The 23,616-nt window shown below is 40.4% G+C and overlaps 2 protein-coding genes across 2 annotated transcripts in view; one reads left to right on the top strand and one right to left on the bottom strand.

Annotated features, from left to right (window-relative positions):
• LOC139458474 (uncharacterized) overlaps positions 1 to 21,422 on the top strand; it is a 284,787-nt gene extending 263,365 nt beyond the window's left edge. Inside the window, exon 3 of the mRNA XM_071239912.1 lies at positions 20,981 to 21,422. Coding sequence (XP_071096013.1) covers positions 20,981 to 21,422 — 442 coding nt within the window. The remainder of the gene's footprint in view (positions 1 to 20,980) is intronic.
• LOC139459377 (folylpolyglutamate synthase, mitochondrial-like) lies at positions 1,454 to 18,183 on the bottom strand. The gene is made up of 13 exons (XM_071240836.1): positions 18,049 to 18,183; positions 15,749 to 15,847; positions 14,787 to 14,905; positions 13,282 to 13,396; positions 12,671 to 12,910; positions 12,211 to 12,288; positions 11,417 to 11,561; positions 9,078 to 9,185; positions 6,595 to 6,692; positions 5,178 to 5,230; positions 3,962 to 4,037; positions 2,653 to 2,716; positions 1,454 to 1,878 (listed from the first exon to the last, which is right to left on the bottom strand). Exons 1-13 carry the CDS (start codon positions 18,181 to 18,183, stop codon positions 1,454 to 1,456), a joined length of 1,755 nt encoding a protein of 584 aa, XP_071096937.1.
• Positions 21,423 to 23,616: the final 2,194 nt, after the last annotated feature.

Raw genomic sequence — 23,616 nt, 5'->3', positions numbered from 1 at the left:
TGTAGTGTTGCTACTTCCACATAAGAGCGGTGGGTTATTGCGTTGTGGTAAAAGCGTTCGCTGGAATATATTATTGCTAATATTGCGACGTATAACCATACTCACTCACTCACTCATTCACTCACTTGCACATAAGCTTGTGGAATAATATTGCTGAAGAATAATATATATATTCTAATTAAAGAACGTCTTCAGAAGACTCAAAGTTACTGGATTGTCACTATATTCCTGACGCCCTCGATCATCAAGGGTATTATATTTACATTCTATTATAATAAAAACCATGGACACTTTCGCGATCATAGCATCCCTTCGAGCTCGATTAGAACGTCACACGCCAAACATATCCCCCCAATCCAATTACGTTTATAAAAGAGGGCAATTCTGTTCTAGGTTAATGATAAACAGGTGTCAGAGAATGCTCACTAACTTATTTTCAATGTGGACCGCCTCCATGGTCTTGTGATAGAGCGTCCGCCCGGAGAGCGGAAGTTCCGGGGTTCGATCCCCGGCCGCGTCATACCAAAAGACGTTAAAGTGGTACTTGTTGTTACCCTGTTAAAACAAGGACTGGTCGGCTCGGAGTCAGTATATATACTGTGTCTGAGTGGGGTATTCATGTTAAACTGCGGCATGGTATCTCAGTGAGCTAGCACTATAAATCGGCATCAGTCCGGACTAGTACAAGCAGCCACACAAACACATACACGTACATGCACGTCGCTATATAAGTGCAATAATCTTGGACGCGACGTTAAACCAAATTTCACCTCACCTCTTTTCAATGTGTATAAAAATGACTGACTGGATGTATCAGCTCGAAAACCGATGATTGCCTTTTATCAGAAAAATGTGTAATCTAGCAATATTGTTTCTGATATTTTAATATTTGTACCCGATACCTAAATATAAAAAATAGGTACATAAGTTTGGATTACATAATAATCAAGGGTCTATATAAAGTACATCAAAGGTTTTGACATTTTTCCTGTTTACTGAATCAATCTCTGAATATATACATGTACTGCGATTTCTGGAAAACATAACAAGGAACTCCTATTTCCATCACCTATTCAAATGAAAGCATCTTCTATCTACATGCAACCCGTGAAGATTCCGGGATAGAATAGGTCTTCAGCAACCAATGCTTGCCGTAAAAGGTGACTATGCTTGTCGTAAAAGGCGACTAACGGGATAGGGTGGTCAAGCTCGCTGACTTGGTTGATGCATGTCATCGATCCCAATTGCGTGGATCGATGCTCATGATGTCAATCACTAGATTGTCTGGTCCAGACTCGATTATTTACAGACCGCCGTCATATAGCTGGAATATTGCTGAGTGCGGCGTTAAACAACAAACCAACCAACCAAATATATCTACATGCTGTATACTAAGTCATTTGTCTTTGCTAGTCATGCTAAATAACCTCTATGAGATTTAATTAAAACAATTTCAGAATAGTTTTCCACGAAGATACCACAGGCCATGTCCGACTATCTTGAAACCACCAACTATCAGAATTTGAACATGATCAGCCTTCTGAACCTCCTCCGGCAATTCAGGACAATCGAGTGATTTTCTATCTTTCCTTGATGCTTCGTTATAAACTCCAGGCCCTCTATAGCGATCACCGAAAGACGTCATGCAAGAACTGTCTGATAGATCCTCCGAGATGGAATCATCTATGCCACGTATGCTGAGGTCACGCCCACCAGTCGCGGCTATGAGAGCCCCTGGGAAACTTCGTGCTGTGAACGACGCACATGGTTTACCAGAAAATTTCCCCTCTGCTGGCGCGGTGGTATTTTCCCAGAATTCTTTGAAAGATAGAACGTTCTGGAATTGTTCCTCTTTGGTTGCATTTTCATAGATATAATCTGGAATTACACCATTCAGGGAAACTTGGTTAATATGAAAATAAATAGTCTGTCTTACAGACCCTGATACAAATATATATCAAATACAGCCCATGCAAGTCTATAGTGTTTGGCAAGTCTAGATCACTGCAGTATCTGAAAATGAAGAGAGTCACTGGGCTCCTTTTTATTATATTTTTATTAAGATAACTGAACAACTGTTTTTATGTACGATATGTTCATTTCAGAGACTAGATTTTAGTCTAGAAAATAAAGGTTTCTTTGAAAAATGGTATTTGAGAATCGATAAATGTGCGTGATATGTACATACAACAAACGTTTAAATGTCGTTACATTTCAATAGCCAGAATTGTTTGTTTAAACATTCAACACTTTCTCTCCAGTAAAACCGACGATATTTTAATCCGCTAACAACATACAGGTTAACGTGTGCTTCAAGATAATTAAGTAAAAAGTGGTAAAATATAAAGAACATCAAATGCTAACAAAGACGTTATCTATGTCACTTCTGAACGTTTCCCAATAAGTGATAGCAATGTATTCATTAATGGCAACAAGACATGTAAGCTTATCGAACATTTAATTTTACCTCACAATAAGTTGATTATAAATGGAAAATGTTTTTGGTTATCTGAACCCTAAAGGTCACAGATATACGACTCGCGAGGTTCCCGTAGGGCAGGTTACGATGATGTAGGGGATAAGACACATGCATTGATGTGTTAAACTGCAACACTTGCAGTGTGTCGCTATCATGATGCCATTCACTATTACCTGTGCAGCAGTCTTCAGTGGGGCTAGCGTATGGCGTAAAGATAACAGCATCCAGTGGTAGCGCCTTGTAGAAAACACAAAAACAGCAGGAACAGATATCAGCATGTGTGTGTCTTTGTGTGTTTGTGCGTGTTTGTGTCTTTGTTTATTTGTGCGTGTGCGTGTACGTGTGCGTGGGCGTGTGCGTGTGCGAGGTGGGTGTTTGGTGTGTATTGGTGTGTGTGTGTGTGTGTTGGGGGGGGGGGGGGGAGTATCAATCAATCCACTTGTTCTGTAGGAGTCTTTCCGTATACAATGCACTGGCACTGAATATGATTGCTTGCCCAATCTACAATATTCTTGTAGCCGTTTTTGACAAAAAGATAACGCCTCGAGATTTTTTAAGAAAAATTGGTTTACAGGTCGCATGATTTTTTTCATATATGCCAATTTTGAGCTTCATCAGACCATCATTTTCAGAAGAGAATTATGTTTAGAGTTTAGAATGCATTTTAAGAGGATGTAGGGCCATGGTAAAATAAACTGAATTTCCGATCTGATGACATCACCTTATTTGTGGTCTGAGAAGTACTAAAAAGTGAAAGTTCCAACCCTCTTGCTACTTTAAAAAGGATATTCCATTGGAACCAAAACGATGTCTCACGCAGTTCCCTATTTTGACTTTCATCATATGTTCCCTTGTTTGTTCTGTTGAAAACTTGCCTTGCCTTTGCATGTGTTTGCGTCACATGTAACTCCATTTTTCGCACACCTGGTATCATCACTGTTTGACAGTGATTCATAACCCCATGCTTAAGGTATAGAATGAATAGTACAATAGATTTTTTAGATGAAACTTTTTTTACCTAAGAGTGAGTGAGTGAGTGAGTGTGTGAGTGAGTATGGTTTTACGCCACTTTTAGCAATATTCCAACAATATCACGGCGGGGGACACCAGAAATGGGCTTCACACATTGTACCCATGTCTGGAATCGAACCCGGGTCTTTAGCGTGACGAGCGAACGCTTTAACCACTAGGCTACCCGACCGCCCCTATTTACCTAAGAGGCAGCGTAAGTATTTGGTTATGGTTAAACACATTTTATTAAAAAAAACATCATTATTTCCTGGAGCTAATATTGTTAGAAACAATCCCAGCTGTCTGGATCACCTGGAGCAGCATTTAGTATATTGTCAGCAGGTATTTGCTGTTATCCTCTGTATTTACCACAATTAGATCAGTGCAACGTGTAAATATGCCCAAAGGATACTTGAAAAGTCGGGATACATGAAAAGAAGGTGTATAGAATACTAATTTCAGTTTCGTTACCTGTAATATTGACAAATGTTTTCTATGATCCCTTCCTTGAGCCCCGTAGAAAATCAGGATTCGAGCCACACGTCCTCTGTAAGAAAATGCAAAGATCTCAGCTCTGATGTTATTCGCAATAATATATCTCAAAATGTCACATACAGACTGACATTAAATTGTACTCAAAGTAACACAATTAGTATTGTCTTAGTTTCAGTTATTTTAGTCAAAAAAAGGAATTATCGTCTTATTATGTTTTGCCTCGGTCGAAGATACTGGGATCATTGAACACTGTCATGCAAACCAGACAAACATTCAAGGTATAGTTGCGAATGGCTCCAAGGCTCCATGGCCATCTATATGATACTCGGGGACGGGTTAATGTCGCACGTGCAACACGTGGATTACGTGAGCAGCGAGCAGCTCTTCCTTTAATTGATGTACAATTAGGAAAATTAGGAAATCATTCAGATGCGGTTGGAGCTTGGACTTGATAACGACATGCCATGGGTATACGGGTTCGAATCCCATGATCGGGAACTATAATTTAAAGAAAAGTTTATTCAGGTATGACAGATGCCTATATTTGAAGTACCTCTAGGTGTTTGTTAAGACTTTTCAGAGAAGTAGCAGGTTATTACAACGTTTTTAAAGAAGGAATTTCAGGTACAGGTTCATCTTCCCGAGGCAAGGGAGTTAACTGAATACAAAAGTCCAGTTTCAACCCTTGCCGAACTAGGCTGGTATTATGGAGTTACATTTTGGCTGGACTAACGAGTCTATGCATAGTCCAATCAAAATCGCGCAACGAAATCGAAATCCGGTTCGTAAACTGTTATGCAGATTTCGGTCGATTGCAGGAATTGCAAAGCATGTGCACCGCCAACTCGTTGTCAACAGGAAAGGCACATAAGGGACTTAACTCGTAATAGCCACTTGTGGCGCTACGATTGAGCCCAGACATTTCAGCCTAGTTCGGCATGGGCGGAAACTGGACTTTTGTAGTCAGTTTACTCCCTTGCCTGGGGAAGATGATACAGGTTATGGTTCATGCCGTTTATGACAAGAAAGATACTACAGCAGAGGTACAGGTCTTCATTCCATCATTCTTCAAGTTGAACCCGGAGGTAAAGATCACAAGAGGCTATTAAACGAATAACAGAGCCTCCCAAAACAATCGTTGGCGTCACAGGAAAATTCTAAGAACATATAACCCTAGCTCACTGGCACTTACGTCAGCTTTTTTCTTTCCTTTTCAGCTTTCCGGTCAAACCACTTCATGCAGTGCTGTTTTAAAATTGAATGAACGTCTGTATTAGGTATACATGATAAAGCGTAGATTTAGTTTCTAAAACACAGTGTATTCAAGTATTACCGTATTCGACGTAATAAGCGCCCACGGCGATATTTGCTAATATATTGGCAAGTGAACAATCCCAATTAGCACCCCTTCTGATTGACCAATGTACACAAGACCTAGTTATATTAAATTCTGGAAAAATATATCTGTCGTATATAAACAGTAAGGCCGTCAGCATAAACCACGAAATGTATCTTTCAACTCTGTTTTTTCCACCAAAATAATATTCTAATAAGAGCCCCCTATTTCTAATTTTGAGAGCGCCCTCGGCGCTTGTTACGTCGAATACGGTATTAAAATAAATATAAGACGTCAACGCCAGAGAAAGTCTTTCTCGGAAACCTGAAGAAACAGATTTCATTGGGCCAAATAGTGCTGAAACTTAAGTAAATGGATAACTGAAAATCATTGATGACACCGGGTGTTCACAAAAAGATGAGGGGGCACGGGTGGCCCAATCGTCTAAGGCGCCGCGATTCGCTGTGCAGAGTTGCGCACCTTGGGCATGCCAGAAACCTATGATTGTGGGTTCGAATCCTGGTTCGCCCAGATTATGTTTCGAAGTTTGTCAGCACCATACCTGCGCTCGTTGGTTTCACCGAAGTGGTAAACGTCTGAAACCTGCATCACTTGGGGCTTTCCTCCCACATTAAGCTGACACGCCGTGATATAACTGGAATAATGTTAAAAGCGGCGTTAAATCCAACCCACTCACTCACAAAAAGATTAGGCATGTCCTGCACTACCAGTAACGCCCGCCACTCACACAACCAAACTCGACCTTGTTTGAGCTTATATACTTTCATATTTAGACATATCAATTAACAAGTTTGAAACAAAAAAGTTAACTGGTCAGATCAGGATAACGTTTTACCATCAGAGGCAGGACCGGATTAGGATTGGTCTTCAGTAACCCATGCTTTATGTAGGGGGCGACTAACGGGATCGGGTGGTCAGGCTCGCGGACTTGGATGATGCATGTCATCGTATCCCAATTGGGCGTTCGCTCGTCACGTCGAAGACCCGGGTTCGATTCTCCACATGGGTGCAATGTGTCAAGCCCATTTGTGGTGTCACCTCCGTGATATTGCTGGAAAATTCTGCAAGCGGCTTAAAACCATACTCACTCACTCGTATCCCAGTTGCTCATGAAGTCAATCACTGGACCAGACTCGATTGTTTATAGACGCCATACAGCTTGAAAATGGCTGAGTGCGGGCGGTGATAAACATTAAACAAACAAAACATTAGTCGAAAATAAACGCACAGGATATATTATTGACACGAATACCTGGATACTGAGGTCAGTGTGGGCCGGGTCCAGGTAGTAGGTCACTCCGGGCCGAGAAATCACATGGGCTCTACCGGGGAGAGTTGCTTGGGTCAATCTTAGAAAAAGAAACCACTGTCATATACTTATTTAAAGGTTTTAATCGGACACTAAATTGACAGGATGCTTATGAAGGTACTAAAACATTTAAAGCATGTGTCTCGCATTGAGAGCTGAACATGATATTTACTCTTTTGGGGGACAATTTATGTCGAATCCTGTTTTGAATACTCTACAACAAGGCCCATTCTGACAATGTAAGCTTGTGGATGCATTCTTCACTCCATCTTCGACAATCCAGGGTAATATTGCTCCATCCATCGTTATAAATACCCTGAACCAATTCACTACAATAGCTTAGCTTAGTTTAGTTTCAGAAGTGATTTCAACATATCCATCTTCGCGACCGTGGATAGAGCGTCTGCTCGGGGAGCAGAAGGTCGGTGGTTTAATACCCTTGCCGCGTCAAACCGAAAGATGTTAAATGGTGGAACTTCTTGTTTCCCTCCTCGGGGCTCGCCATTTAAGGGCAAAAACAAGGACCGGTCGGCTGGGAGTGGACCGTGCTCGTGGGTTTCACCGAAGTGGTAAACGTCTGAGACCTACATCACTTTCCTTTCCTCCCATATTAAGCTGACACGTTGTTATATAACTGGAATAATGTTAAAAGCGGCTTTAAACCCAACTCACTCACTCACTCAGTTGCCTACAACTATAAAAACGGCATTGGTTCGGACAGGTACACGTTTAACCCCGTTCTATCTATCTCTAAGTTTCGCTCGCTCACGAGAGTAATTTGATTGGTCGCTATTTGTATTTCGATTCGAATCGGGCTCATACGAAGCTATAGTGGCGAATGATTCCAGGGTATCTATCACAAGTAAATGGACATATACTGAACAACAAAAAATCCTTTGACATTAAATAAGATTTAATGCAAAGTTATGTTTTTTTTACCAAATCTGAAACAATTTCGGCTTGCAACAGATGAAAGACACCTGTAAGTGTTCAAATGGTTTAATTTGCCATACTGACTTCAGAAAATGTGTGATTTCATTAAAAAAACATGAACATGCCAAAATGTCAATTTACAAATCAATAGCGTGTGTGTCCACCTCTGGTTGCGATGCAAGCAACACATCTTCGTCTCATGGAATGGACCAGGCGTCGCACAAAGTCCTGTGGGATATCTGTCCATATCTGCTGGAGCATGTTTCGAAGTTCCTGGAGTGTCTGTGGAACACGTGGTTGACGTCGAAGGCGCCGATCCATCTCATTCCACATGTGCTCGATTGGTGAGAGATCAGGGGAGCGAGCCAGGGGATGCTATTCACGTTGTTTTGTTGAAGAGAGCCCTGAACAAGTCGATCAATATGAGGCCGGACGTTGTCATGTTGAAAGGTAATGCCTGGGCCATGACGACGCAAAAACGGTAGAACAACAGGACCGATGATCTCGTCGCGGTAGTGCTGTCCATTGAGATTTCCTTCTACCACTATAAAACGGGTCCTCTGTCTTGCTGTAATCCCACCCCATACCATAACGCTACCGCCCCCGGACCGATCTTCTTGCATGACACAATGATTGACGTAACGTTCACCTCGACGTCGGTACACTCGAATCCGTCCATCACTGTGGCTGAGGTGAAAACGAGACTCGTCAGTGAATAGAACTTGTCCCCATTGCATGGCCGTCCAGCGTAGACGCTGTCTGCACCAGTGCAGACGTGCTTGACGGTGATTTCCTGTCAAAATGGGACGTCTGGCGGGTCTTCTGGCGACAATCCCTGCACATCTGAGGCGGCGACGTACGGTTTGTGAAGATATTCGTCGAAGGCCAGGGATGCTTCTTGCAGTCACTGTTGCTGGCTGGAATCGATTTCGTAGGTGTGTTGTTCGAATCCAGTTGTCTTGTCGATTATTGGTTACGCGTGGCCTGCCACTCCGAGGATGGTCTCTGACTGCATTCGTCTGTTGCCAACGTTGCCATAAATGGTGTTTCTGTGGACGTTAAATTGTCTTGCAACGTCACGTTGACTCGATCCAGCTTCAAGCATACCAATGGCTCGCTCATTTTCGGACAGGCGTGGCATTTTGTAATGTTGAATAATTGCGTAAGTTAATTGTCTTTCTGAGTGGTTGTTGTCAGCAGGATGCTAAACAATGCATATGGAATCCCGTTAACGCACATGTTTTTATACCCATTCTTGTGTAGTGAAATGCATGGGGCTTGCATAAAAGACAACTTGTGAATGGAATGCATGCTTTTCTGTAGCAGCTGCGTTTATGTGACTTGATTCCATACATGTACTACAGTATTGAAAACCAAACTTTACTTGTTTGAAAAATACACTAAAATATTGGTGTCACGGGAACTTTTGTTGTTGAGTATATATTACAATGATGGAATGTACATATTACAATGATCAAGTGCTATATGCTTATCATTCTTCATGTTGACAGTCAGTGTGAATCCCTTGGTCTTCTTCGCTCTGTTGCTGCCTTCAATGATGGTCGAGGTGACGGATTCTGTAGCTGATGTCGCTCCGAGCCCTGTCACATGGGTCAAGGACCAATATTAACCTTGTGGAAATACCTATCTCAATCAAATAGGTTAACATGTTAGATATAAATGCGAGGGAGTTCTGCAAATACAACATGCGTAACGGTTAACACATCTATGGTAGTAAATGTGATAATGATGTAATATATTTTGGTTACCCCAAAGGACAAAAACATACATGTTTTGCGACGGGTATTCATTCTTTAAATGACACCTGTACCGTCTGCCAAAGCCATGTGACGTACAGTTATTTTGCAGAATTTCTAAACGACAAACAGGGTAGTTATTTGCAACATTGTTCTCTAAATTTAATCAGCACTGTAACAGCGCTTATTAATGTCTTTTCGCTACTATTTAATAGTGATTGATAAACACATACCGTATTCGATGTAATAAGCGCCATGGCGCTCTCAAAATTAGAAATAGGGGGCTCTTATTAGAATATTATTTTGGCGAAAAAAACAGAGTTGAAAGATACATTTCGTGGTTTATGCTGACGGCCTTACTGTTTATATACGACAGATTAATTTTTCCAGAATTTAATATAACTAGGTCTTGTGTACATTGGTCAATCAGAAGGGGTGCTAATTGGGATTGTTCACTTGCCAATATATTAGCAAATATCGCCGTGGGCGCTTATTACGTTACGAGTTGAAAGATAAATTTCGTGGTTTGTGCTGGCAGCCTGAAAGGTTTATATATGACAGATGTATTTTTCCAGAATTTAATTGCCCATTATTAAGGGTGCAATAACACACGACTGCGTATTATACGCGAATAACTAAGTCTTGTGTACATTGATCAATCGGAAGGGGTGCTAATTGGGATTGTTCACAAGCCAATCTATGTGCAAATATCACTGTGGGTGCTTATTAGAGTGGGGCGCTTATTACGTCGAATACGGAACTTATGCTATCGAAAATATGTTTTCAGCAGATATTTCTTATGACTATGGACAGAGCTTTGTCGCTTTTATTTAAATCATCTTATTTCAATACTAGTACACTAATGTGCATCTTATTTAGATGTCCAACCTGTGACGACTCCCAAGTGCCCAATACCTGTTGCAGAATGTTAGAATGTTAACTTAAGTTACTGTGTATTGATATTTTATGGACGTTTTATTTGCACTATTATATTTTTAAATTTATCTTTTTAAATCGTTATTCACATGGCAGTATTATATGCTTTACCTAATCTTACACATGTATGATAACCGGAAATGATTATCAGAGTTAACTGCCCCTGATGTTTGAATATACTTGTCTGCTGACATTCATGCATCGTCCATGTCAGACATGTGTACGGCTCTATGAATAAATCATTTATCCAACGAGAGTAGTTGAAGCCACTACCAAACAAAAGGTTAGAAGTATGGCAAACTCATCAGGGCCCAGGCAACGTTTGCTGTTTGATGGGGATGAAGCAATATACGAATTATGGGAAGCATAATTTGTTGGAAAAATGAGACTGAGCTGGGAATAGGGTGGTCATGTTCTGTTACTTGACTGAATGTGTGTTATAGTACCCCAAGGGCATGGGGGGCGGTCGGGTAGCCTAGTGGTTAAAGCGTTCGCTCGTCACGCCGAAGACCCGGGTTCAATTCCCGACATGGGTTCAATGTGTGAAGCCCATTTCTGGTGTCCCCCGCCGTGATATTGCTGGAATATTGCTAAAAGCGGCGTAAGACCATACTCACTACCCAAGGGCATGGCACCTTCATAATGCCATCAGCCATAGCTTTGCCTTGACGAGTCTCGATTATGTTCAGTCCGCCGTGATAAAACTGGCGAATTGTTGACTGTAGCCTTGTACAGTATTCTACGAAAGCCCATTAGGGCCATTTCTTATTATCTTGAAAACTCAAGAGACATTCCTCCCTGTACTTTGACGAAAGTTCAAGACACCTAGTTTATAATTCCAGAAACTAAGCTGAAAGTTCAGTTGCTATCTTGAACATTAAAGCTATTAAGCAGAAAATTATCTTATACTATCTTGAAAATTCAAGTTATCAAGTTGAAAATTCTAGATACTATGTTGAAAATTCAAGATGAATTTAATTCAGCAATTGAACTTACCAAGTCTTCACTTTCTGTTTTGCATTGACACTGTTGCCAGATCAGAGCATGAATTTGAAAATGATATCATAAAATAACTAAATTTTGTGGGCGAAATAGGATTCCGTAGCATTCATTATATTTCCCCTTTCCCATTACATTACTATTTTTATGAGACTCCAGCCATATTGTACACATCTGTATTGCCAGGGACGCGTTGACATCCTGCACGTGACCTGGAATACCCAATCTGATTGGCTCAGGTCCATTGTCATAGGAAGATAGTGGCGGGGCTTCATATAACGTCATCTATATTTTAAAAAACCCATAAAAAATATATATGTATTCTACCAATGCATAACTGTTAACGTTATGGATATGTATCAAATTATCTCAGAAAGTATTAATATTAATAAGATATTATTTATTCGGTGTTAGCGATTTATAATCACAATGAAAGACGTAGAATCACTGAACTTTATGTCACAAAAACTGTTCTGTTAATATATGCTTTGTCCAAACTGGCTACAATAATTGCGTTTACCGCATTTATCACCCAATAGTGTCTTCCAGAGGATAACGCTTAACTGAGATCAAGCGATATCACCTCATGCTGCTTTGCCGACCATTGTGACATCATCGGTTACCATGGCGTCACAATCAAATTACATCACTAATCTCTCTGACACTGAAGCTGGTTGGCTGTACCTTTTACATTCATTACTGTTTATTCCCGTTTACTAACTAAAAGAGTAGAAAGAATGGCCTTGGATGCTGAATAGAATCTAACCCTCGTGTCTTTTGATATCAAAATTAAAAATATATCAACACTCATCGTTAAAAGTTAAAAACGCCTCGGCAAGCCTCCGAGTTTAAACCTTTATCGATTTGTGATGATATATTCGACATCAAAGGGCACTCGGGTGAGATTGCTTTCTCTAAATTCTAAAAACTGTACCCCTATTTCCTCAGCTCTGTCTTCCAGGACTGTCATGGCAAGTGGGTCTTGAGGGACTGTGACTGCTGGCCTGCCTGGCTAAAACATTCATGCCCCAATATCATGACTGTAACAGTGGGATTGTTATTTGTTTATGACACTTATGTTCAATGTGTGGCGAGTCCATTTTGGCAATCCTGATACTTTACTTGTGATGACCGTGGATCGATGTTCATGCTGTCAATCACTGGATTGTCTGGTCCAGACAATCCAGTGATTGATATCATGAGCATCGATCCACACATTTGGTGTCGATGACATGTATCAACCAAGTCAGCGAGCCTGACCACCCGATCCCGTTAGTCGCCTCTTACGACAAGCATAGTCGCCTTTTACGGCAAGCATGGGTTGCTGAAGACCTATTCTACCCCGGACCTTCACGGGTCGATGAACTAGGTCTTTATTCCAACCAGAAACTTACTTTAAAGATCCCTCCCTTGTGCCAGGCCACTGATTCTATAGTGTTTCCCAGCTGACTTATATGATCCACATGCAGCGAGGTAACGCCACACACAGTTGGTGTTTCAACAATGTTCGTGCAGTCGTACTGGCCTCCAATTCCCACTTCAAGAATCAGAGCATCAACTCCCTGTGCAAGAAAAAGGTCGAAAGCCAGCAGAGTCAGAAAGGGAAATATATGGGGCATATCGTCTTCCAATTCCTGTAAAAAAAAGAATCGATGTTATGATATATCTTTCTGTTTATAATATCATCGTTTGGTTGGTTGGTTTGTTGTTTAACGCCGCACTCAGAAATATTCCAGCTATATGACGGCGGTCTGGACATAATCGAGTCTGGACCAGAAAATCCAGTGATTATTATCATGAGCATCGATCCACGCAATTGGGATCGATGACATGCATCAACCAAGCCTTTTACGACACGCATAGTCGCCTTTTACGGCAAGCATGGGCTGCTGAAGATCTATTCCTCCCCGAGAGAGAGAGAGCATGATGTGTGATAATAGACATTGCATATAGTTTCAACGTTTTAATCAAAACTTAATCAGACCCCTGTGGTTTATGATAATACCTTTGTGATCGAAAGTTTGTTGTAGATGTCCCAGAAGTGGTCTTTGAAGACGTCCTTCTCGACCGGCTTCCCGCCGCACAGGAACCTCTCGGTAATGCTCACCAGGTGGGGAGAGCTATGGACGACACAAGTAGGAATGTAAAACCGTGGGTATACCATTGTTCCAAGACGTCATTGCAGTTTAGCGTGACGTCATTATACACACATAGGATTTTTTATTCATTCCCAGGTATATAAATTGTACATTGTTATATAGGCGATGTTGAGAGACAATGCCAAATGGTTCCTAGACCAGACGTCAAAACATTTTTTATAGTGGGTATTACGATAAACTACTGCAGTTATAAGAAAATATAATGTTAATCAATATATTTGCAATGCTAAGCCTCAAACTGTATCTTGCATATTTCGGAGGTTGACTGTAAATATTAAAGTAGTAAATGGACAAAATATGTTAACTTTAATGTTGCAACGACTTGGTGTATATGCGTAAATATAAGATAACTACGCGATAAATCGCAAGGAACAATGACGAACAAAGTGTAGTTTATTCACGATATTGTTCTATCATGACGTCATTTCTGGAGATTCGAACATGTGCTCGCAACTTGATGACTTCGTATATTGGACGACGTTCTTATTGAGAGGGGAGTGTCTCTTGAGTTGTTTCACATAGATGAAACTGGGCAACGCAGATAAACCCGATGGCCGAACGATCGCATTCAAAGGCGGGATATATAACACTCGGTACGGGGGTTGGCGGGGTGGGGGTGGGGGAGGTACAGATTATGCACGTGAAGAAAGTGACAATATGCGGGGAATATCCACCTGTGCATAAACGGACCTCTCCGACATTGCCGAAGACGGGTTCTATTGAGTGAGTCATCATTATTAACGTTTGGGTAAATATTTGTAAAGCTTTACATTTTCTCATCATCCTTAAAGAGGCTGTACATAATGTTGATATCTCATACAAGAAATAAACGACTCGTGGTCGTACAATAAAACTACTCACACTCGTCGTCTATTTCTAAAACATCGTCGCCTCTTGGGACAAGCATGGGATGCTGAAGACCAATTCTAACCCGGGTCTTCATGGGTCTCTCTGTCAGTTAGAAGTACGTTCTGTGAGAGACAGTTCTTTTGCTCAGATTACCAAACGCTGAAACGACCGTTCGGTAAGTTCGTGTAGCTTTTGGGGAAAAAACCTATGCTGATTCATACCCAATAGACATATCTGCATAAAGCAGAGTCGATTGCACGATTCCGACTATATCATGAGTATCTGTTCGCGAAAAGGTGAGCGTAACCTGCCATCGGTGGCACCCGTCACAAACACATGAAAAGGCAAGTCAATTGTTCACCTGAAAAAAACACGGGAACATATGGTACAAGTCAAAATAAGGAATTGCATCGGACATCATTTTTATCACAGATGCGTCAAATTTGAAAACACTTTTGTCATAACACGTTTGACATTTATGCTCTGGTCTAGTGGAACTCACCTAAAGACACCTGTCTTGTAGCCATGGTGACGAAGAATACTTTCGCAAAACGTGCATGTTGAGCCTTTACCTTTCGTACCAGTGACGTGCAGAATGTTCAGTTTAGAAAGGTCGGATATCTGTTGGATGCAAGACCAGATCTTTAATCATTATCTGCTGATTTGCCATTTCAGCGATTTTCACTGTAGTCATTTGATGGAGTGCACTGGGCTGATACGCTCGGGTCATTTATGTGTCAGCGACTTAAAATTCAAATAGTACATCGAAAGTTATTGCATCTTTTCTCAAGATATGATCTAAAATGGTCAACAGTGAGTGAGTGAGTGAGTTTAACGCCGCTTTTAACACTATTCCATATCGCGGCGTGTCAGCTTAATGTGGGAGGAAAGCCCGAAGTGATGCAGGTCTTAGACGTTTACCAGTTCGGTGAAACCCACGAGCACGGGTATGGTGCTGACAGACCTAGAAACATAATCGGGGAGAAACGGGATTCGAACCCACAATCATAGGTTCCTGGGGTGCCCAAGGGACGCAACTCTGCACAGCGAATTGCGGTACTTTAGACGACTGGGCCACCCGTGCCCCCTAATATGGACAACAAATTCTACCTGAAGTCTTTGATAGGCATTTAGAAGTTGGAAGAACATGACCACATGGCACTTTTATGGACAGCAACTCTTTTCTTCTTTGTCACGACTGATGAAGGGGGCACGGGTGGCCCAGTCATCTAAGGCGCCGCGATCCTCGTTGTGTTTTATGGCACCATACATGTGCCCGTGTGTTTCACCAAAGAGGTAAACGTCTAAGATCATTATCGCTTCATTATTCCGTCTCACATCAAGGTATTACAGCGTGATATACTAATAACTGGAATACTGTTAAAAGGAGCCAAACTCACTTCATTTATGTAAGTATTTGTCAGCGCATAAAACTGACACATGACACAATATTAATATACTTACATTGTGTCCAATCCGCTTCATATAGTGCTTCATGTTACGGACGTTTGCTAAGTAGTTGAGGGATGATTTATGCAAACTGTTCAACTTTTTCACGGTTTCCTGAAATAATTGTAAAGCGATCAAGGATAAGTTGTTTTAGAGATTCGAGGCACTCTGAATATACAACCTTTCTGTTACGACAGTATAGTAATTACATGATATATTTCTGGTCTTCATCATTTGGTTCTAGTTCCCAGTCTGAAATTGAAGACCACATTCGGTGAGGTAAAGTAGAAGTATTGGATGAGCTGTGGTATTATGTCTCCCGCTGCTCGTGTGTAAGATCTACAGTAAACTACGGTTATAACGAACTCAAAGGGACTACTAATTTTAGTTCGTTATAACCGTAATTCGTGATAAGCATATATACAGCATAACTACAGCATATATTCGGGACTAAAAAGTAAGTTCGTTATATCCGTTAGTTCGTTATAAGCGTGTTCGTTATAACCGTAGTTGACTGTATTAAAAATGTCAAAACTTGGCCCCGACCAAGTTTAACTCAAGTTTGAAACAGTGGAAAGGTCTATGAGTGTATGATACATGTAGTGTTAAAACAATTACATAGTACAGTAAACTACGTTTATAACGAACACGCTTATAACGAACTGACTGATATAACGGACTTATTTCTTATTCCCAGACATTTGTTGTATACATGCTGTATATATGCTTATAACGAACTACGGTTATTGCGAACTAAAATTAGTGGACCCTTTGAGTTCGTTATAACCGTAGTCTATTGTACTACAGTACTAGCACTTCCCCCTAGTGAAATAAGTACTTTTAGGTTAATGCCCAGGAAATTGAGAAAAAAACCCACTTAAATCTCAAGTCTAATATGTTGTTCATTGAATGAGTGAGTGAGTATAACCTTACACCGCTTTTAGCAATATTCCAGCAATATCACGGCGGGGGACACCACAAATGGGCTTCACACGTTGTAACCATGTGGGGAATCGAACCCAGGTCTTCAGCGTGACGAGCAAACGCTTTAACCGCTAGGCTACCCGACCGCCCAGGCTCGTTCATACAGAATGTTCATATGCGGATGTCTCGTTGCTGCAGTCTCATTGTAGTCTGATGCATCATAGAAAAATGACTGTATATTATGAAAACAGGATGACTTGGAAAGTGTACACATGCAGCCATCATATTATTTATTCTAATAATCGTTTCTCCTATATGAAATGAAGCATTTCTAGTTAAATACACCGTCAAATATTATGTTCCAAATTGCAACATCGTAAAAAGGATTATGTTCGTGCCGACAGCTTGATATTAAATCGATTGACGATAGAAGTAATCTAACTTTTATAACAACAACTGTAATAACTCGTGTATAATAATAATAATAATACGTCAAGTACATACCAATGAATAATACAATTAAGACCAATTGACCAGACAATAGTTTTAATAGAGATACGTTATATGTGTAATCATAAATAAACATTTAATATACAATTACATTGATACCATTGCCTAGAATGAGTAACCGGTTGTGCGTTCGTCAGACTTGGTGACGTTGCTGATTGCGTGTCATTTTACCACTAATGATTGAAACACTAGTTTGTCAGGCACAACTCGACGTTTCAGTACAGATCCTGATATAATTGAGTCTTTGAATCCCATCTCGAAGTGCACTTAATGCACCGTGGTCTAGTGGTAGAGCGTCCGCCTTGAGAGCGGAAGGTCCGGGGTTCGATCCCCGACCGCGTCATACCAAAAGACGCTTAAAGATGGTACTTGTTGTTACCCTGTCAGGCGCTGGGCATTAAGGGGCTAAAACAAGGACTGGTCGGCTCGGAGTCAGTATACTGTGTCTGAGTGGGGTATTCATGTTAAACTGCGGCATGGTATCCCAGTGGGCTAGCATTGTAAATCGTCATCAGTCCGGACGAGTAGAAGCAGCCACACACACACACACACACACACACACACACACGTGCATGCACGTCGCTATATAAGTGCAATAATCTTGGAGGCGATGTTAAACCCCATTCCACATCACCCCACCTCAAAACTGTGAAATATTCTTACCGTCATTTTCATGCCCTCATGCCAGCATAGAAGAAAACATTGAGCGAAAAGACAGTATGAGTGAAACAGAAAACTTTATAACCATAATGCTTCTATGCCACCACCTCACAACGCTCCTAGAACGTGATTTCATTATGTCCACGTTGTTGCATTTTGGAAAACTATTGTATCAGTAGGGATTAAAATAACATCCAGTCGTGTTATATGGAATTACTCACGTTGTATGATACAGAGTGATGTCGGATCTGTACTGCTGCCCTTGTACCGTGTGCACATCTTTCCACCCAACCACCACGCATCAGCGCTAGCATCATCGTGTACTCTATGTCGTAACGTCCCAGCTTCTGCGGCATTCAACATATAACAGGTACATCACGTGGTTGCGCATGAAAATAGACTGGTAGACGAGTCTAAATGATAAATATGTCAACAGCTTAAAAATGACAACCACGACAGTTTATCAAAATCAATTGCTGTCAGTATTTTTATTTACATATTTTCTGCAAAAAATGCTGTGGACAAAACCTAATAGTATTTGCACAATGTTTCCATTCCCTTGCCATATGTTTTCTAAAAAGAATTACTTATACCAAAATGTTCTGAATTTCCTGAATTAAGTTTTTAAAATACAAAATGTGCACTTACAAAAAGTAACTTTTCTACGAAAGGGTTCATATTTCGTGAGGATGGTGTAAGATTAACGCGTTCCTTTTTAGTTCTAAACTCCTGTATATTGTCTGCTGTAATTGCCTACGTAATATCCGTATCATGGACGCGTTATGAGTGAGTGAGTGAGTGAGTGAGTGAGTGAGCATGGCTTTACGCCGCTTTTAGCAATATTCCAGCAATATCACGGCGGGGGGCACCAGAAATGGGCTTCACACATTGTACCCATGTCGGGAATCGAACCCGGGTCTTCGGCGTGACGAGCGAACGCTTTAACCACTAGGCTACCCGACCGCCCTACGCGTTATGAGCTTAACATTAAAATACATTATACGGAATAATAATGTGAGGATGTACATTACCGCCTAGAAGTTCATTTCCCTTGCAGGCATAGGCAACTCAACTCAACTCAAGTTTATTCTAAAAATAGCCCACGTGTATCCTGTTCGTCACTCGTGACTCTCGCATTTCGGAGTGAACAAGCTTTTGACCAAAAGAGGACCCATGTTAAGTTGAAATTAGAGATTGTAATAATAAGGAGAGCATTTTTTTATGTCCTGACGAAAATGTTAAAACACATTATGATAGATGTACTTGCTGATGTCCTCTTCTTAGATGTGATTTTGTTGGAAAATATTATACTGCTGTGATCAGTATTTATTTTATACGATCACTGGCCTCTATAGGACTTTTTGCGATGGCGTTAAGCGAATACATGATCCGGGAAAATGTTATTGCCATTGAAAAGTTTTGTGATTTGACACTGTAGTGCGACTTCAAGTGATTATAGAAGAAGAAGAAGAAGAAGAAGAAGAAGATTTGACATTGTAGAGCGACTTCAAGTGATTATAGAAGAAGAAGATTGGACATTGTAGAGCGACTTCAAGTGATTATAGAAGAAGAAGATTTGACATTGTAGAGCGACTTCAAGTGATTATAGAAGAAGAAGATTTGACATTGTAGAGCGACTTCAAGTGATTATAGAAGAAGAAGATTTGACATTTTGTAGAGCGACTTCAAGTGATTATAGAAGAAGAAGATTTGACATTGTAGAGCGACTTCAAGTGATTATAGAAGAAGAAGATTTGACATTGTAGAGCGACTTCAAGTGATTATAGAAGAAGAAGATTTGACATTGTAGAGCGACTTCAAGTGATTATAGAAGAAGAAGATTTGACATTGTAGAGCGACTTCAAGTGATTATAGAAGAAGAAGATTTGACATTGTAGAGCGACTTCAAGTGATTATAGAAGAAGAAGATTTGACATTGTAGAGCGACTTCAAGTGATTATAGAAGAAGAAGATTTGACATTGTAGAGCGACTTCAAGTGATTATAGAAGAAGAAGATTTGACATTGTAGAGCGACTTCAAGTGATTATAGAAGAAGAAGAAGAAGAAGAAGAAGAAGAAGAAGGCCTCTATATGACCTTTTGCGATGGCGTTAAGCGAATACATGATCCGGGAAAATGTTATTGTCATTGAAAAGTTTTGTGATTTGACATTGTAGTGCGACTTCAAGTGATTATAGAAGAAGAAGAAGAAGAAGAAGAAGAAGATTTGACATTGTAGTGCGTGAGATAGCTATTTCAATTTTCTTTTCATTTGAGTATGAGTTTGGCTTTTGTTGGACCTTGGGTTGAATTTTGTACAGCCATCTGCCGATCTTACTTGCGTCCCATTGGGCTTGCCATCTTTCTGCTATGGAGGCTTTGATTTTGCTTTTTATCTCTAGTTTACCAAAGGAAATAGGCTGTATATCCGCTTTGTCTAGAGCTAGCTTCGCCAGTGAGTCTGCTTTTTCATTTCCATGAATATCTATGTGACAGGGGATCCTACACAGCTCCACCTGTTGCCCTTGGTCCGATAGTTTTGTATATTCGTATAGAATATTGTTGACTGTGTTTGGCCTGGAGTTATTTTTTGCCACTGATGGCTATTACAGGTTCGACATTTGTTGCCAGTTATAGTTAATCGATTGTACGTTATGTACATAATTAAGCAGCAATTAGTAAGGTATCCACATGACAAACAGCTTTTTGTTGTAATTATAACCCTATCACCTGTGGTTGTCGTGTGGTTATATCCCATTAGCTAGACGTCCCAGTTGCTAGACATTTTTATTTAGGCAAAGAGGGAATATACCTACAGGTGTAATGGATCAGTCCTAATTAGATTAAAGTACTGAGTAGGGATAGGGGCTCACAGTTTAGGGAGTATATATGTTACAATTTCGTTTAATTTACCTACATTAACTTACTCTCAGCACAGGCCTGAAGATGAAACCAGAGTGAACTTTGTCAGCAATCTTCGTATAAGAGCGCGAGAAGAAACCACACAGATGCGGGCATTGTACGAGGAGCAGGTCACTCAAGTAGATGAAGCCAACATCCCAGGGATGCCATGATTTCAGAGCCTGAAAAGTGCACTTTGCAGGTAAATATCATCCCGTATTTATGACTTGGTAAGAATTAACTTTTTTTCAGGCATCGTCGCAAGACCATTCCAGCGTTACCCAGGTCGCGGTCAGCAGTAGACATTGAAGACAAATGGTCAGAGACAACAGATGGACGTCCCTTTCTACTGTTCAGCGACGGCGACGATGACAAGATCCTGGCGTTCTCCACTGCAGAACAGATACAAGCCCTCCAGGAAGCTGACACCCTTTACATGGATGCTACCTTCACAGCATGTCCAGGTTTATGGGATCAAGTATACATCATTCATGCCAGAGTCATCCAGATAGTCGAGTTCAGTGAAAGGACTAAGGTGATGCAATTGAACTTTGGTGCGGCACCACGCTGCCGCAAGAGAATCTACAGAGAGATAGAGAACCGCCTGGTACGCCTCAAAGATCAGCTGCAGCAGGGTGACAAGTCTGCTATTTGGTATTTAGATGCTTGTGGACACTTGCCTAGTCGGGGATAAATAAACTGTAAAAGTTATTAAATGTAAAGTGTACATTACCAAAAACTGTTACAAAGTGTTGTTACAAACTGTATAAAATTTATCAAATGTAAAGTGTCATTAAATTTTAAGAATGATATTAAAGTATCTATTTAAAGCTGCTTTGCTTTGTTTGTCAGATCTTATCTGGACTATTCCATTTTAAAGTCTGAGGTAACAAGCATAAGGATTAGTGTGCACTCAACCGTTTAAAGTGTTGTTATAAGCTGTCTAACTATTGGGACGTCTAACAAATGGAAGGACACCGTTGTGGTTATTCTTCTGGTCATCGGTGTATTCCTTTAATGTGGTATACAACCTTGAGCTCTGTCCCTGCACATAACGCCAGTATACGGACGATGGCGTCTGGTATATAGCAATCAGTGGTTCTCATTTGACGTTTCCTCTTCTTTGGGGTAATTATCTAATCAACGATTAGGTTATTAATTTAGATGTGATCATTGATGTGTAGAATGTCTAACTGCATAACACCCTTAAAGAGGCTGTACGTTATGTTGATATCTCATGTAAGAAATAAACTGGTCGTGGTCGTTGTTTATCGTACAATAGACAACTCCCACTCGCGGTTTGTTTCTTAATTACATGACCATATACACTGACATTATATCTCATGTTTATCAGTTGACAAAAGCGACATAAGCCGTTCGGTCATCATAAGAAACCCTTGCCATGATTACCTGATGTGTTATCATTCTAATTTGAAATAATGACATGAATAGTTAGCACTCATCCTTCAATATTTTTCAAGGTCGGGTTAATCACAAACATATTTGAATATATACAACAGCTATACTTATCTTTGTACGCCGAAGACCCGGGTTCGATTCCCGACATGGGTACAATGTGTGAAGCCCATTTCTTGTGTCCCCCGCCGTGATTCTGCTGGAATATTGCTAAAAGCGGCGTAAAACCATACTCACTCACTCACTCATCTTTATACTTAAAAGCATTAGGTTTGTTTTGTCACACAGACCCCGAAACAAATACGTCCAATACAGCCCAAAGTTTTGCAAAATGAAGAAAGTGTCTTGGCTCTTGTTATTATATTTTATAACTATTGTTTAACAACTGTTTTTTTTCTGTAAAATATGTTCATTTCAGAGATTAGATGCTATTCAAGCATCAGGTCTGTGGTACGTTCACTGCATCAGCGTTGACATTAAAACGATATTTACATATATAAATACATACAGAGGAAATGCTTAGCATTTATCTTTTAAGGAAGAATGTGGGTCTTGCTTAATACATATATATGTGGACATATATGTATGGATATTTGAATGAATATAGATACACCTCCTTATAGATAGTGATCGTAGATGATTGTAGAACGTGCATGAAGAAAATGGAATAATTATGTGACTAATCGGGTAAATACCACGTTTGGCAATATTCAGCCACATTTGGATATTGGTTTCCAACATACAAGACGGACCATGAAATTATGACTTGAATTTAGACCTGGCATTCTGGTGTGAAGTACCACCCCATTATTTCCTGTAGAAAAAGGGCTAAAAGCACGAATAAAGAGCACGAGATGAAACTGATGAATACACCTGGACATTTATTTGCGTAGTATTACTACGTTAATTCATCAGTATATATGTACCTTGCGCAAAAGGATATTGTAGGATCAAAGCTTACATGCGCGTATAACCTATTCACCAGTGATGTAATATTTAATTAATTTGCCTTTTGATACATATCGAGAGGAACATGGAGAGTCTGTCTGAAGAAATATAGACATGGGATCTTTTGGTTAGCTGTACTTCACGGTTAGACTAACGATTATTTTGGTTAAAACGAGAAACTATATTAAAAATTAAAAGGAGCCCAAGTGAGATGGAAATTTTATATGTTCCCGTTTTTATGTCAGGTGAACAATTGACTTGACTTGCCATGTGTTTGTAACAGGTGCCACCAGTGGGACATGAGGCGCTCACCTTTTCGCGAACACCTGGTATCATCACTATTTGATAGTGATTCATGTTCATTATATAGTCGGAAGCATACTATAGACTCTGCTTTATGCAGAGATTTCTATTCGATATGGAAAGGGTTTTGATGCTTTATTATTAACTATGGTTTCAGCTGGTTTCAGGACCAAGGAAACTAGCTGTCATAAATGCAGTGTAGGCTCGAACACGATGGCTCA

The sequence above is a fragment of the Haliotis cracherodii genome, unplaced genomic scaffold, assembly GCF_022045235.1.
Source record: "Haliotis cracherodii isolate W230 unplaced genomic scaffold, xgHalCrac1.p SCAF_13, whole genome shotgun sequence".
Taxonomy (NCBI): Eukaryota; Metazoa; Mollusca; class Gastropoda; order Lepetellida; family Haliotidae; genus Haliotis; species Haliotis cracherodii.
The sequence above is the reverse complement of the archived record's forward strand: the minus strand, read 5'-3'. Positions and strand labels throughout refer to the sequence as shown.

Coding starts and splice junctions, on each gene's coding strand:
- LOC139459377 (XM_071240836.1), bottom strand. CDS start 18,183: ATGCCGCAGAAGCTGGGACGTTACGACATAGAGTACACGATGATGCTA. Junction 15,848..18,048: donor ATCACTCTGTATCATACAAC/GTGAGTAATTCC, acceptor CAATTATTTCAG/GAAACCGTGAAAAAGTTGAA. Junction 11,562..12,210: donor ACAGAGCTGAGGAAATAGGG/GTACAGTTTTTA, acceptor TTTAAAATATAG/ATGACGTTATATGAAGCCCC.